A 15,977-nucleotide genomic window follows, 5' to 3' on the forward strand; every position below is an offset into this window, starting at 1 on the left:
ACGTCATCCATCTTTTTTTTTTCCTCTCAGCCCGTCGCACGTTGATGATTCAGAGGTGTTCGCTGCCTCCCTCCCTTCCCCTATTGTTTGAGGTTTTGGTGAAGTGATTGTCAGACACCGCATGTACCGCAGGAATTGCCCATGTTGTGGAATAACACTGACATAAGGTAAGTTTTATGATAGTCAGATATATTTATTAAAATGTCTTCAGTGCTGTAACAGTCCCCGCGTGGGGGATCGTGCCAGTTTAAGCTCGCGGGGGCATTGGTTAGCTAAGCGACAGTGAAGCTGTCATCCTCTCCCAGCACGGGAAGACATGCGAAACAATATGTTAGCTGATGCTAAACACGAAATAAATGTAATTGTAGATCGCTGTCCAGGATGTATTGATAAAGGATTAACAACTGACTCACGTAATGTGTTTAATTAGCACATTAGATGGTAAATGTTAGCTGGCCTGCTAACTGTTGAATGTTATTGGTTAGCTAACATATCATCAGTGGTTCGTATTGGTACTGTTACTGGCACTGTTTATGATAGGGATAAAATAACATGACAAGACAGCTAATTGACAGCTGAACCGAAGCATTAGCTCGTCTATTTGCAAATCAGCCATCGATGGAGGACTCTTAATCTCATAATCAAAAGTAGATTTCTGAAATTCCGAAATCATGACAATAACTTTTAGCAAAAGATTTGGAAAATGTCTAGATTTTTTTTTTCCTTTTTTCTGGATGACTGCTGGAGTTTCACACAAACAATCTAAGTAATTCTTAAATTTGATCTAAATGCAAATTGTGTACAGAGGAAGTCATGCCGGATTAACTACCAGCTCCGGAGGAATAATTAGATTGGATTAAGTCGTGTTTTTCTTGACTGACCATTTAAGTGTTTTTGAGATGGAGGTATTTTCAAACAGAGTTTTGGTGGGACAGTTGATCTGAAGGTTAGTTGTTATGGATATTAGCAGTATTCCATGATGCTGTAGGTGTTAGTTTCATTGTGCTTACTGTTTCTTTCCTTTGGCGAGGCATTTGCATGACAAGGAGTGTCTGCTGATGTTTCAGTCAGAGGTTTCTGGTTATGCAGTCAAAGTGGTCCAGTCAGTGTCACATGCTGCCTGTCATGCCTTTGGTTCTTTTAGAGCAAGTCCTCAGGCCCTGTCCAGTCTGTCAGATCTAAGATAGACTGAGTGCAGATGCTGTGATACAGCACAAGTGGAGTGACGGTGCAGCAAGGCAGATGAAAACAAGGATATCTTTGACAAATTCATGTGTGGAGGGAAAATAACTTGTAGGTTCTGACCTTCAGAGTATGATAAACAAATAGGACATTTCTACTGCTGCACTTGACATAGGTCACTGTGGATAAGAGCATCAGCTGGATGCTTAGATGAGACATGAAGAGAGATCACGTCTGTTAAAAGCTTATGTAAGCAGACAGTCGCTCTGTGTTGACTATAATTCTGCTGTTTGGTCTGTGTTCTGCTGAGTGGCTCTCAGGGCTGCTGTCTTGCTGCTGTGTCCACATTTTACACATATTTATCGTGCACCACTTAATATTTCACCAACATTAAGTGGTGTTTCCAGACTGTGGTCAGAATCTTCTCCGTGATTTCCAAGCCAGCTGTTTACTTTTTTCACAATCCAAACACTCCCAATACTCAGCAGTGCTGTGTATTACGGGGAAGAAGCCTAGTGGCTGTGACAGCGTTACTCATGAGGTGACTCACAGGCACTCGGTCAAGATCAGCCTTAGCATTTTAAATCAGCAAAAAGAGAAAGCTCTCAGTTCAGCGTGAACGATGCAGATTTCTCTCCCCGGCTCACACTGATGTCAGTAGCTATTAGAGATAAGTGATATCTCATATCTGTTGTACTCAGAGCCCTAATGTGAATGTGACTATTATAATTCCTATGCCAGGGTTGTTAATAGGTCAGTACAGGATATCTATCTGCCAGGTCTCTAATGGCAAACAGCACATTTAGGCTGCAGCATTGCGTGCCTCGCTGGCACTAATCTCCTCTATGGAGCAAACTGTTTCAGCTTCACTGTTATGTAAGGAGAGGATGAATGTTGCCCAAGGACTCTGTCTCTTTACAAGCACACTTACTGATACACCCCCACACAGATTTGCATGTGATGTGTCTGCATGGGCAGGCTGAGCACCAAGGTCACTGATGCAGATGGTACTGGGGATGCATGACCCTGCTCAGTGTCCTCTGTTGGTGAAAGTGGCTGTTCATGGCTTTGTCCTTTTAAAAACCGTCAGTTTCTCAGATTTGTTTTCTTTGTTGACATAACACAATTGTCAATCTTCTTAAAGGAGCACTCCGCAGATTTTACTCATGGAGCTCAGTTTACCAGTCATAGCAGGGGCTGTAAGTAATTATTTTCATTATCACAGTTAATTGTTTAGTTTATAAGAGTACAAGAAATTGTGAAAAATACTCATCACAATTTTCATTAATTCTTTTAACAGCAACAGCAACACTCATGCTAAGGGGTATTTTGGCATCTGCTGCTTTGATTGTGAGCATGTTTTTTTTTTTTTTTTTCTGTGTCTCCCAACTTTACAGAAGTGCAGCACCAAAGAGAGTTCCCTCTTTAACATCATGTGTTTAATGTTTCCCATAGCAGAGGGCTGTTTAAAACAGGAGTACAGTGAAAGCCACTTAGGCATGACAGACTATCAACAGAGGAGCTGCAGAGTGCCGTACTGTACAGAGGCACGTGTCCGCAGCTGGCCAAATGTCCTCCATTTTTGAAATTCCCCTCGGGGAGCCCAGAGAGTGCATCCTGTCTCATTCCTCCAGAGATAGGCAACAGGATGTGGGAGGGCTCTGTCTCACCCCTCAGCCCTCCCTTAAAATAGTATGTGGGCCTAAGAAGGACAAAACAATACATCAGAGTTTCTTGTCACTCACATTAACTGAGTGACTTTTTATCTAAAAACATGCCTCCACCACAGACTATAGAGAATAGAAAACTTTCTTGAGATTTTAAGCCTTGACTGATGTCATTTTAATGGATGCAGGAGCACATAAGATATGTCAAAGCCTAAAGTAGGTGCCAGACAATCGGTGGTTTAAGTGTCCAACAGCAAACACTGTGGGAGGAATGTTTTTTCCTTTTTAATCTGGCTTTAAATGGCAGCAACCAAGTGGGTAGGATAGACGAGGGAGGGCAGCAGAGGGTTATGATGAATGCTGTCAGCAGCCTGGAGTCAGAGAGGCTTCATACAAACACACTGATCATAATAAACAGAATTACCCCACCACTAAACTGAATTTAGCTCAAGCTTTTACACTTGATTGGCCTTAAATTGTCTGTAACCATGAGAAAAGTCAATGTGAACTGACATCTTTGCTCATTTTCTCTCCTCAGGTAAAGGTGTGTGGGCACCACCGATCAGTCTGAGAACAGGATGTGATGTCACAGCGATAGTGGCTGCCATTTTCTGTCCAGCTGTGTGTTTGCGAGTGGGGGCTCCCTCCTCACCCGCTCCAAGGACAGGACATGTTTGAAGCCAAACCTCGGGCGGTGGAGAAGAAGGAGTCGAGCACCGAGACAGGTGGAGTGCTTGTGTTGCAGTGTGTGTGATATTGTAATATTATCAGTGAAATATCTCCATGGCAACTGTAAAATTAGCATGGATTTTCAAAATGATGCTCTGCCAATGTCATGCTGCCCCGAAGTACAGTGTGCTGTGTCTTCGGATGCTATAGATAGCCCCATCTGTCCCATTAAACCACATATTTGCTCAAGTGGAAGGACATGGGCTTGTACAGTGCCTGAGACACAGACACACACACACACAGACACACACAAATGCACACACACGTTAAGATGCTTCATCTGCCCACACTCAGTCTGAAAACACGTTCGCTGCAGTCTTACATTTTTCATCTCACCAAAGCTGCACTGTTTTGACATCATATTTATGCGGACCAACATCACAGTGCTATCATTCTTCTCATCTAACTGAGTGAGAAAGTGAATGTGTCAGTTCCCAAAATTCCTAACCACTCCTTTATAGATATTGCAGGGGCCAACCATATGCCTGTGGGGAGCATGAATGATGAATAATGAAAGTAATCATTAGATGCTGGTCCCTAAATCATACTTAAACTGCCTTCTAACCCACAGATGAGGGTCTGGGCAGCAGCAGTAGGCATTATGGCTCCGGCTCACTGGGCTCAGGTTCGGCCGGATCCGTCTACCTATCCGACAGCCAGGACTGGGTGGTCTCCCCGAGCTGCTCTCCGGATGAAGGCCCCGTCCAGCCCACCGCCATCTCTCCCTTGCTGGCTGAAGAGACATTTCGCTACATGAGTACGTGTTTAGATTTGACTTCTGCATCATCAGGACTTCACTGCTGTTGTTTTGAATAGGTTGGAGGGATCTCTCTATGCTTTCCTGTTTCTGTCTCTACTCTCTTCTGATTGGTCAGGCCCGGGGTGACATCACTGAGCAGATGGTGTGTGTGTCTCGGTGCATTAGCCACGTGAGGGATTTGTTTCATGCAGCGCACTTCCTCTTCAATTAAAATCCCAGGGATTTAGCGTGGATATTATTTGACTGTCTTTGTGCCTGGTTGTCTTTGCTTGTGTGTATCAGACAGCTCTGAAAAGTGTGTGTGTGTTTGTTTGTCTGTGTGTGTGTGTGTGTGTATGAGAGAGAGAGAGAGAGAGAGACAGTGAGCAAGAGGAATCCAGCGATCCAGCCAGAGTTAAGTGCAGCTGAGTTCAAAGCCAGGGCCAAAGTCACGGGACAGAGAGTGATGAGGGGGGAGGAGGAGGGTGAGGCAGAACGGAGTGATAGAGGATGAAGACAGGATAGTCGCGAGAGCAGTCGGATCATGCCGGTTTTAAACATCCGAAATGAGGAAGTTTGCGATAACTTCGCTGTGGAAGGTGAGCGAAGGCGTTGGCACAGTGCTCGGTGTGTGTGTGTGTGTGTGTGTGTGTGTGTGTGTGTGTGTGTGTGTGTGTGTGTGTGTGTGTGTGTGTGTGTGTGTGTGTGTGTGTGTGTGTGTGTGTGTGTAAGAGAGAGAGAGAGAGAGAGAGACCTGTGAGCCGGTGTGTCTGCAGAGTGTGCTCAAGTTTTGTCTGCAAGGTCAGGCGGAACAAGCAGGGGTGGAGGGGAAGTTTGTGAGCATACAGTATTGTGCGTTTGTAAAATCTCTTGAAAGACAGGAAGTAGACGAGTCTGAATGAATGCTTGTGTGTTTACATTCAAACAGGCCGTGGTATGCGGGAGCAGTGTTGACAGTTGGATTGAAGCCACTTCCTGTCTGTTTTTCTCTTTGTCTTTGCACAATTACACCTCTTATTTCCTCTGTTTATCATTGTGCATTGATTAGATATGACTTTAAAACATACAGAAGGTTCAACACGGTGGATGCAGAATGCTTTTGTTGACCTGGTATTTTCATAGGGTCTGTGTTTAGGTGTTTGTTAGCTACACGTGTGGCAGAAGGGGTACAGTGAGGGTGTCTCGGTTTCACGTTTCTTCTTGGTGACACATTTGCTCCACTTCTGCAGTGTTAAATCAGACACGGCCTATTAATAGTGCCCGATACACTGGCAGAGGCCTGATGCACTCACAGCGGTGCGGCATGTTAATATACAAATGCCCCCTGGCAGAAATGTGTGAGGGTGTCTCGCCGAGTGTCGTTTTGATGCATTTAGACAAAGCTGAATATGTTTAAACAGCCCGGGTATCTAATCCTGCTATATGATGATACCTCGAGTATCAAGTGTCTCATTTGTGTCGTGTTGTGAAATTAGATGAAGGAACTGTGTTAGCAAAAATGCCGTTTGAACAGCAGGAACTTCAGAGCATTACAACTCCATTTTACTGCAGATGCAAAGTATATTTATTTGAAGGATCATCATGCAGTGAACCCCATACATTTAATTGTTCATGAGCTAATATTGCGTTAGTTTTGTTGTTTTGAGTTGTTAGGTGTTAGTTGTTTTTGTTTCAATGCAAGATATATATAATCAGATGTTCCAAAGTGCACTGCTTTATTGTTATTTTAATCCATTGTGTATTGAAGTTGCATAATGTGACCTACAATTGCATATACTTTGATAGTGTGATTATGACAGCCAGATCTTGTCAAATAAAAGAGATGTTCCATATCTTTTAGTCAGTCTCCTGAAGTAGTCGCCTGGTTCGTGTTGTAATTATTAGTTTTAAATGATCATTTGGTTTTGTCAGTCCACAGTGATGAGTCAGGGTGTTAACACATGGACAGAGTTTGATTAAAGGATTAACCTGCTTCTAGTGCTTTCTAGTCTTGGAAACTCTGACCTCACACGTGTGTGTCCTGTCTAATCCAAGCTCAAAAAACTACATCAGCATCACGATTGGCCAAACTAGTCTTGCCTTCTTCTTGGTCAGTAGGGATCCACAGACTTGACCTTTATCCCTGTCTGACACAGATTACATAAAAAAGTTACGTCTTCAGCTGGTGTCGCTAGTTTATTAGTGTCAAAGGTCCAAACAACTATGAATAAAAGGGACCATGTTGTTTCTTATCAAGTCACTCATTGACCATTGCACTGTGTGTCAATATGAATACAGTTTGACAATCAGCACCAAAATGAAAATGATGATTCACTGAACTTTGCAGTTATGTAGTTTATTGTGGCCAGAGTTCAATCACACAGTACACACTGTGTGTGTGGAGTGTGTGCCCGCATTTGGACTGTTCAGTTTTTCATGTTGGGTTTGGTAGGTCATGATCAAACCGGACCATGGACATGATTTATACAGTGACAGCATACTCTTCCCAGCAGGTAATGGGATATGTTTGCACGTGTGTGTGTGTGTGTGTGTGTGTCTGTGTGGGCGCATTGTCTTCCAGTGTGTGTAAGAAAGATGGTCTCTGTTAGGCAGAGGTTATTTTTAACTGTCGGTTGTTGGTGCTGCTTGCGGACGCAGAGGTCACTGTGGGCCTCAGATTACTGGACAGCAGCTCTCATCCATTAGAGCAGCTGCTTCTCTTGAGGCTTTCAAGTGCTGCTTATTACATTTAACTCCTGATGATATGTTGTTTGTTCGACCGCAGCAAAGCTTCCACTCAATTGTTGCAGTTGCACGTCTTTTCTCATAAACAAAATGAAATCACTGAACTATGCAGCAGTAAGTGATCTGTGTTTATCTTGATAGTTTGCCATGTTTCACTCACGCTATCATGTACCTTGTTTTAAAGTTGTTAGTTGAAATCAAAAAAAGGATTCACAAAGGTTTATCTTTTGCTGCAAATTTAAGCCAAAAACACAAGTGATTGACCTAGCAAAGAAAATATGAAAAAGTCCAGAGTGATGAGTGACAGACGATGTTTCAATGATTAGAGATGACACTTTTCTTTAAACAGGTGGAAGGGGGAGCGGTGCAGCGCTGGTGACACCCACTCAGGTGCTAAAAGCGAACCAAACTAGTTGATGTGTAGATTCTGACTCTCAACAAACTAATGTTTCTATGTAAGACTGATTTATTGAAGCTTCAGCTTTCACCCTCAGCTTCTCACTTCTCTCTCTCTCTGCTGCTCCTTTTCGTCCTTTCTGTCTGTTCAGCTTCAAACAAGCTGTTTGCTTGTTCGACCTTTGAACTCTCCCTTCTTTTCTCTCTCCTGTCTCTCACTAGCGTATCTTGCTTTGGAGCCCTCCTCTTATTCCCACCCCGGCTCTCAGAGCCTCTCCAAAGGTATCTTCCTCTCTATACTTGCCTGTTCTGCACTGCAACTTCTTCATTTAGCTCCAGTGTGAGAGAGGGGCTTCAGTCCTCAGCTGCACTTTACCAGGAGCCCTTCACTGCTTTTATTGCTTGTAGATGACAGCAGACAAGAGATTTGCGTAGTATAGGTCTGCTGTCTGCCACTGTAGGCAGCTTGTAGTATCATGTAGTGTTTGTGTGCAGTTTATCTTTTGTCTGTGTAAGGCTGTTGTGGCTTCATTACATTCAGACCACTAGCAACCACATTGCCACATTGATCTGGATCTTCAAATGACATTATTAGTGATTTAGCAATATATCTGACACATATTTTAACCACACTGGTTCATGATCGATTTGGTGCAGTTTGATTAATTTGAGCAAGTTGCTTGTGGTCGGAAAATATTAGGTAGTATGTAAAGGTGGCATGCCACAGAAGTGTGTCAGGCGTGATATTTCATGTTTACTTTTGTTTCTCTTTTTTGTGTGAAGTTGTGTGAATGAATATTTTGAATACTCACGCCACAGCATGCATGAAACATTGCATGTGTATGTTTGCATCTGTACGTCTCCTAAAAGTAACATTTTCTCCCTGGCAGTTCTCAGTGCTGATCGCGTGGAGCAGATGACCAAGACTTACAATGACATGGAAGTGGTCACGCAGCTTTTGGCCGAGGTAGGTGTCTTGTCACTTGTAACATTTGATTCTTTTAATAAGAAGCAGTGTCTAATTGGCTGATTATCTGTGCTCTTGTCGGACAGCGGGACAGAGACTTGGAGCTGGCAGCTCGGATCGGTCAGTCACTTCTGCAGAGGAACCACCTGCTGCAGGAGCGCAATGAGGCCTTGGAGGAGCAGCTAGCACAGGCCCTGGACCAGGTAGCTTTAGCATGCTAGTTATTCTTCGGTTTATGATGGCAGATAGTTTTGCAGTGGGGTTGCATAAGTATTAAACGCATAAGGGTTTCATCTTTATATAACTTTTTTATGCAGTGTACACAAAAAACCTGCTACCTTTCTAGATTCAACAGTTTTCTGGGGACCGTATGTTCCTCTGAGAACAGCTTCAAGTTCTTGAAAAAATAGATATTTCTGAGTTTGTGTAGTTACCTACATAGATACGCATACATAAACCTACACAGTGCCCCTTTAAAACTAGCATGGTTTATGTCCATGTCATAAATAAGCAATTAGGAAGAGCCTAAAAATGTTGAATTTTTCACACTGAACCTCTCTTTAAATATCAGGAATCCACTGATTTATCATTCCACCCAATCTTTCCCCATCCACCAGGTTCACCAGCTGCAGCATGAGCTCAGTAAGAAGGACGAGTTGCTGCGGATGGTGGCCAGCGCGTCCGAGGAGAGTGAGACCGACTCCAGCGTGTCCACGCCGCTGCGGCAACCTCTGCCGCTTGGGGGAACCACCGCCGCCGCAGCCCTCAGCCAGCTGGAGTTTCTCCAGAGCAAGCTGCAGGACCTGGAGGAGGAGAACCTGGCACTGAGGTCTGAGGTACGAGGTATACACAGGACAGACCAGGTTGTACTGGAGACTGGAACAGAAAATAACAGGAAGTGAAATGGGAAACTTTTTAAATATGTTATATCAGCATTGTTATGAATATATCTCTGTATAAATATGTCCTGCTAAACAAGCTTTTCACTATGATGAGAAGGTGTGTTGATAACAGAAATGGTGTGTGAATTATTCCTCATCTTCCCTCCAGGCATGTCAGCTGAAAACCGACACCATCACCTATGAGGAGAAGGAGCAGCAGCTAGTGAGCGACTGTGTGAAGGAGCTCCGTGAGTGAGATGCAGGCAGACTTGACACCTTGAAAACACGGCCTGGTAGATGGCCCGTTTAAACCGCGATCTCTCTGTGTGTCGGTTCCAGGCGAGTCCAACAGCCAGATGGTGTCTCTGACGGATGAGCTGTCGCAGAAGAACGAGGAGCTGATCAGACACCAGGAGGAAATCGCTCAGCTGCTCTCTCAGATTGTTGAGCTGCAGCACAGAGTGAAGGAGGTGGGACCACAGAACTACTGTCACAGGTTGTGCTCTGACGAGATGTGCACTTGAGTCACGTAACTTGGATTAGAGTCGGACTGAAGTCATGAATCTGATGACTGTAGTCTGCACAGATTGTTTGCACAGATCAAACAAGCTTTGCAACTTGACTTTGACTCCGACAAGACTGAGAAACAGATTATATTGCTGGACCGCGTATGGACAGCGTGCTGAATTGTGGACAGACTGTTTTTTTTAATACCTGGATGTAATAAAACTTGACTTCTTGCTTCTGGGGCAGTAAGAGTGTCACACTGACCTGATTTGTGTTTTTAAACTATTGTTTTCTGTGCAGCTGGCTCTAGAGAAAGAGGAGCTGAGGATCCACCTGCAGGCCTCTAAGGATGCTCAGAGACAGCTCACAGCAGAGGTACAATGCTTATTTTTTTAGTACTGTATAGCACTTACCTTAAGCTCCACAGCTTTAACCCAGATTATTAACGATGAAAAAAATACAATCATTAAACTAGTGAAGTAATTCCATTTGAACATCTTGAGCTCCTCATTTAAATTGTGGTTAAAATCACATTTTTTTTAATTGATCTTTGAACTAGTATTTATGTTAATACTGTAAATCCATAAAAAAGGTTTTAATGGTGTGAAATAAATTGTTAAATATCTATTTTAAGTTTTTGCTTAATCACGGTGCGTGTTTGTGCTGCAGCTGAACGAGTTGGCGGACAGGAATGCCGAGTGTGTGGAGATGCTCCACGAATCCCAGGAGGAGATCAGAGAGCTCCGCAATAAAAACACTCCTTCTGCCGGCATGCGAAGGCACCTCTCCTACGGCCTCTACCCCATGGTGAGAGAAACACGCTCAAGTTCTGTGTAGCAGCAATGAGGAGGAAGCTCCTGAGACACAAATACACAAAACTTGCTTAAACTTGCTTGTTTGTTTGCGTGTGTGTGTGTGCAGGATTCTTTGGCGGCTGAGATCGAGGGCACCATGAGGAGAGAACTGAGTGTAGAGGAGGAGTCTACCTTTCAGGACCAAAGGTCGGAAACCTTCACTGAACTACTGAAAAATCCAAATCTAATGAAAAGGACTGTTGTGTTACTGAGACTAAGGAGAAAACAATAAATCCCACTTAGCCAAACAGACTCATTGGATGAATTTAGTGAGTTTGACTGGAATGTATTGAATCGTCTTTATAACCCTTCATACAGACCCAAAGTATTTCTATAGGACTCACTGACACTGACTTCATGTTCTGTAGTTTGTGGACCTTGTTGCTGACCTTTCAACTTTTCTCCCGGCAGAATTTCCCAGAAGCGAGTCTTCCAAACAGTGCGCTCCATCAACGCCTCAACATCACGGCCAGCTTCTGCAACCCCTCCTATCCCCGGCTCAGGGCAGAGTTCTCTAGTGATGACAGCACAGCCCTTCCCATCCAATCAGGGGTATGCTACAAAGAATGTTAGCGTTCCTGTTTTGCAGTTTTAACTTAATTTCGGACCGTTTCAGCTCAAGAAATGTGCCTGTGTTTGCAGAGAGGAGGTGCGACTAGGCCAGCCCGGCTCACCGGGAGGAAACGACCTGACCAGGGCCCTCCACCGCCTGTCGCTGCGACGACAGAACTTCCTGTGCGAGCGCCGCTTCTTCCAGGCGGAGCGCGAGAAGAAGCTGCAGGCGCTGGAAGAAGGGGGCGGCAGCGGGTGCAGCTCGCCGATGGGCAGCGCCGTGTCCTCTTTCTCCAACCTGTCGGAACTGTCCTTCAGCTCCAGCGTCTTCAAGACCTTCCTGCCTGAGAAGCTTCAGATCGTCAAGCCCATGGAAGGTAAAGTCGTCCATCCAGCTTCACGTGGAAGCCTCCCAGTACAGCAGCGATAGTGGAGCAGCTGTCGAGAGCAATTTGACGTGTAACTGATTTCATTTGAGCCACAAAGAAGCCAGCGATGTCACATAGAGTCTGCATGCTGTAGAACACCGCTGGCAGCGCGTCTCGATTAGATGCAGCAATTTCAGGCTCTGTCACATCAGCTCGAGGTCAGTCTCTGGTGAAAACGGCACAAAATTATAACTGACACATTTTTCAGTGTAGTGATCAGCGTAGTACGCAGATGGCTTCCTCTGGGTTCAGGGAATATTCAGACTGGAGCTCAAATGGCTTGTAAATTTGTAATCCATATTGTCTATAAAATATCTTTTTTTGTAAAACCAGCTGTCCAAAACCCAAAATGTTTGCGATCACAGGAGACAAAAAAAAACAAAAAAAATCTAATATTCACATTTTTAGTTGCTAAAAAAGTAACTTGATTAGCTGCTGTCAGCATTTACAAGTGTACGTAAAAAGCATGTTGCTTTGTACAATCCAGTTGAGTCATTTGAAAAAATAGGTACAACAGATCAAATTTGTTGTCTCAACAGCTGAGATGAAAGTCTTAAGTGACTTTTATGACATTTATTTTATTGATGACACCATTTCTGTTCCAGGCTCACTGACACTCCATCACTGGCAGCAGCTGGCCCAACCACACCTGGCCACCATCCTGGATCCCCACCCTGGCATTGTGACCAAAGGTTTCTGCCCGCTGCCTCAGGATGCTGTGTACCGTCTGTCCGACATGGAGGAGGATGAGGAGGATGAAGAGCACCGAGGGGCAGGTGCGCTGGAGAAGGGCGCGGCAGAGCGAGGTAAGGAAGAGGAAGACGAGGAAGAGGAGGAGGGTGGGATCGTCTTCAAGGTTCGTGTTTCGTCCACGCCGGAAGAGAGGAGAGACAGGAAGCATTCGGTGCCACCTCTCCCTGTGTCGCCTCCCCCGCCATCGCCGCAGATGTTACCTGGGACTCCTGCCACCTCCTCCTCAGTCACGTCAGTCCTCTGCCTCACCCCCTCACCCCGACAAGCCACTGAAACATCATCTCAGCCCATTCCAGCAGCCTGCACAACAATGGTCCAATCACAAAGTCAGATTTGCACCTCTGCATCCACAACTGTATCTTCCTCTGGTAAATAACTACATTAAAATATAAGATATGACTGTTCAAAGTACCGTTTTTAAGATTGCTCTTCTCATCACCTGATTCGTTGTGTGTCCAGTCAAGAACCCAGGAAAGTGTCAGAGCTCCACCTTTTCCACCTACACCTTCACGACTTGTCGCATCCTGCACCCCAGTGACATCACACAGGTCACCACAAGGTAAGTCTTCTTCAAGGATAAAGAAAACTTGTCTTGAACTTGTCATATCTTTTTTAAATTATTTATGATGGATGCAAAAAGTGACCGAGTGTCAGGAAATGAAGGGGAACGAATAATGACTGACATCCTATAAATATAAATTGTCTGTGTAAATTAAGTTTACAGAGTTTACCCCTTGAGAAGTCATAAAGTGTTGACTCTGGTAAGTCAAATTAGCAGAAGGGATGTTTTCAGAGCACTGTTTGTTCTTTAGCAAATAAATATCGATATTAGCTGCCACTGGTGATGCAATATATCGCTTCCTCTTATGATAACATATATTGCCATATCGATATTTTGTCCCACCCTCAGACCCAATGTGGCGGATTAGCTTAGCTCTGCCTGTTACTGTTGTTCAGAACAGCTCTTCACTGTTGTTACACCTTTCAGTTGCACTGCTCTGTCACTGCACAGATCAGATTTACACAACTGACCACTCGAAAATCTTAGTAACTTTCTCATTTCTAGCTGATGACCATGAGTATTATCGGCTGAAATGACAGGATTTAGTGACCGTTTTGTTCATCTATAGCTAGCCAGCTTATTTAGCTCACGTTGGCAGCAAAAATTGGTTAGAAAATGTGTCTGACGTTTCGATGTTTTGAACATGTTTTGAATCTTCACCTCACACGCTGATGTAGTTCGTCATGATGTGATGTGCTTCGTCTTTGTTTCTAGGTAGTAGGCTTAGCTAGTTAGCTTGACATGCTAATGGTTGCTGCTGTAAAATCACTTTGTTACACCTTTGCTCTTTTAGTTTTCATATTGGAGCAAAAAAGATACACCACCCCCTAAACTCTTGTCTCTGTCTCATGTGTTTCAGTTCTCAGTCGTCCATCATGGCCAACACACCCAGCTCCATGAGGACAGGTCCCAGTACCCCTGTGACTCCTTGCCGTCTGAGTCTCGGTGACTCCTTTCCCCCTCGACGCCCCGCTGCAGCCCCCGGCGGCCTGGCCAAGCTGGTTCTAGAGAGGGGTATTTCTGCACAAGTCTCCACTGACGCTCCACCTTCATCCCCCAAACCCACAACGCGGCAGCCCCTTTTCCGCCTCCTCCCAAGCACTCCCCCTAACTCCCCCACCCACTCACCTTCTCCCTCCCCGGTGCCCATGGAGTCCCGCCAGCACTCGGCTGACAATTTCCTTGCCTCAAGGCCAGCAGAGCTTTTTCTCCAGGACGTATACGGCTTGAATTTGGGCCGTGCGCCACATCCCGACTTACCAAGCTCTTCCCATGAGCCCCCAGCCTTCGTCCCGTCTCCTAAGCCAGGCAGAGCCGGGCCTGACCCAGGCAACGTGGGCCTGGTAGAGAGGCTGCGGCGGTTGGGATTCACCAAGGTGCTGCATGGTTATGAGTCTGAGGCCTCAGTGCCACGCCAGGATTCTTCAACTTTTGTGTCAGCAGGCGGAGGAAGCCTATTGGACGGTCTGAGGCGCAACCAGAGCCTTCCGGCCATGATCTGTGCCCGAGCGGGGAAGCCGTCCGCTCACCCGACACCTCCTGCTCACCCCACCTCCCTGGCCCTCCCACCACCACCATGGGGAAACCCTAAAGAACGCCGCCGGCATCTTGCCTCTGTCTCCCATGTCCCATCAAGTTCAACCAAGCGCTGAGTGCAGAACATGACCTTCTCCCATTCATCTCCATCTTCCACTTCTTCCCCTCATCTCTCCTCCTTTCTGCCTTTGGAGAGAGGAGTCGGGGCATCTTGTGGCCAGAACAAATCCCTCCTTTTTCTGAATTAATTTTAAAGCACAATTTAACTAAACTGACTGTTTTTAGTGACGCCGCAGTGTCTATGTGTGTAGATGTTTGCAGCAATTCTAGATATCGAGGCCTTAGCTTGCCTCTGAGTGGGTGATTCAGCTCTCCATACCTTCTCAGCCGTGTAGGAATCTTAATTAGGCTACGTAGTTTTCCTTTGAGACTCTGGATGTTCAGGTTCAGGTAGAGGAGGTAAGAAAGGGACAGTGTGTAAGTGAAAGAAGGTTTGTGGATGTGGATTAGAAAAGAGATGGTCCCGTATTATGCAAATTCTCAGGTTCATACTTTAATTTATGCTGTCTACTAGAAAGTGGGCACATTGTTTGATTGACAACAATGTGTTGCTACAGCAGGCTCTATATACCCTCTGAGCGCCCCGTTTTGGTGCCTGTCTCTTTAAGGCCTCCTCCACTGATGTGGTTGGTCAGCTCTCACAAGCCTGAGCAGGCACCACTCGCAGCGTTTACACATTTGCTCTGCTGGATTTTGCCGCCACGTAAGTCCTGGGGGGCGTGGCCTAGGGCAGAGACTGTGTCATTGTGACATCACAACTTTACAGAAGTCCTGACAGCTCGTTTACAGTATCTGAATGGGGGCTGTTTGCATTTCTCTGTGGACTGAACGTTTTTATACTTTTACAATATTTATATAGCACCTTGACCTGCTTTTATTATGAAAAAAGAGGAAATCGCAATTTCCACAATATGGACCTTTTTTAAAGGGGCATTAAGTGTTTTTGGAGAGGAAAGTTAAACTCAGAATTTGGATGTCATATTAATGAGGTAATAATACAAACTCTGATGTAAAGAAATGTGTATCTTTTACACAAGTGAATAAACAAGCTGTTCTTAGTGGAAAATAAGGTCCCTAGAACACTGTTTGAAGCTAGAGAGGTGGCAGGGTCCGTCACATATACAAACATTCAGTCATGAAAACAAAGAGAGTTTGTTCATTTAGTTTGATGAGGCATAAAAAATGTCAGTCAATGAAGATCTCAATCTTCTGATGAAACCCCCCCCCCCCCAAAACTACACAGTGCACCTTTTTTAAATATGAAGCGTTGAAATGTCGGGAGAGTTTTTGTGTTTGCATGTTTATTCATGGCGGAAGAGAAAGAAAGTGCAAAGAGAGAAAGACTGAGCATCCAGAGTCTCGCCATCTCAAGGGCTTGTTGTGTCGTAGGTTGGAAAAGCTTTAGTCTGTAATAAAATGGTATCATCTGCAAGAGAAGAA

General features: G+C 44.9%; 1 protein-coding gene across 4 annotated transcripts; it reads left to right on the top strand.

Moving 5' to 3' along the window:
• Nucleotides 1-22: 22 nt before the first annotated feature.
• trak2 (trafficking protein, kinesin binding 2) lies at nt 23-15,581 on the top strand. 4 transcript variants are annotated; one of them, XM_037091256.1, is made up of 17 exons: nt 23-167; nt 3,388-3,574; nt 4,150-4,335; nt 7,660-7,719; nt 8,328-8,404; nt 8,491-8,607; nt 9,022-9,240; nt 9,455-9,533; nt 9,625-9,755; nt 10,093-10,167; nt 10,462-10,599; nt 10,714-10,793; nt 11,058-11,198; nt 11,289-11,575; nt 12,232-12,747; nt 12,839-12,938; nt 13,801-15,581. In XM_037091256.1, the coding sequence occupies exons 2-17, from the start codon at nt 3,520-3,522 to the stop codon at nt 14,591-14,593; spliced, it is 3,054 nt and encodes a 1,017-aa protein (XP_036947151.1). In that variant the 5' UTR covers nt 23-167; nt 3,388-3,519; the 3' UTR covers nt 14,594-15,581. The 4 variants fall into 4 exon arrangements, with proteins under 4 accessions (XP_036947151.1, XP_036947155.1, XP_036947152.1 ...); XM_037091260.1 differs by lacking the exons at nt 23-167; nt 3,388-3,574; nt 7,660-7,719 and adding an exon at nt 7,391-7,431 and having other exon boundaries at nt 4,273-4,335; XM_037091258.1 differs by lacking the exons at nt 23-167; nt 3,388-3,574; nt 4,150-4,335; nt 7,660-7,719 and adding exons at nt 7,133-7,155; nt 7,391-7,431.
• The last annotated feature ends 396 nt before the right edge of the window (nt 15,582-15,977 follow it).

The sequence above is a fragment of the Acanthopagrus latus genome, chromosome 24 (assembly GCF_904848185.1).
Source record: "Acanthopagrus latus isolate v.2019 chromosome 24, fAcaLat1.1, whole genome shotgun sequence".
Taxonomy (NCBI): Eukaryota; Metazoa; Chordata; class Actinopteri; order Spariformes; family Sparidae; genus Acanthopagrus; species Acanthopagrus latus.

What these genes read in the sequence shown, in the direction of transcription:
- trak2 (XM_037091256.1), top strand. Translation starts at nt 3,520, where the DNA reads ATGTTTGAAGCCAAACCTCGGGCGGTGGAGAAGAAGGAGTCGAGCACC. An exon ending in TCACGCAGCTTTTGGCCGAG is followed by an intron (nt 8,405 to 8,490) that starts GTAGGTGTCTTG and finishes CTTGTCGGACAG; the next exon opens with CGGGACAGAGACTTGGAGCT. An exon ending in AGAGACAGCTCACAGCAGAG is followed by an intron (nt 10,168 to 10,461) that starts GTACAATGCTTA and finishes TTTGTGCTGCAG; the next exon opens with CTGAACGAGTTGGCGGACAG.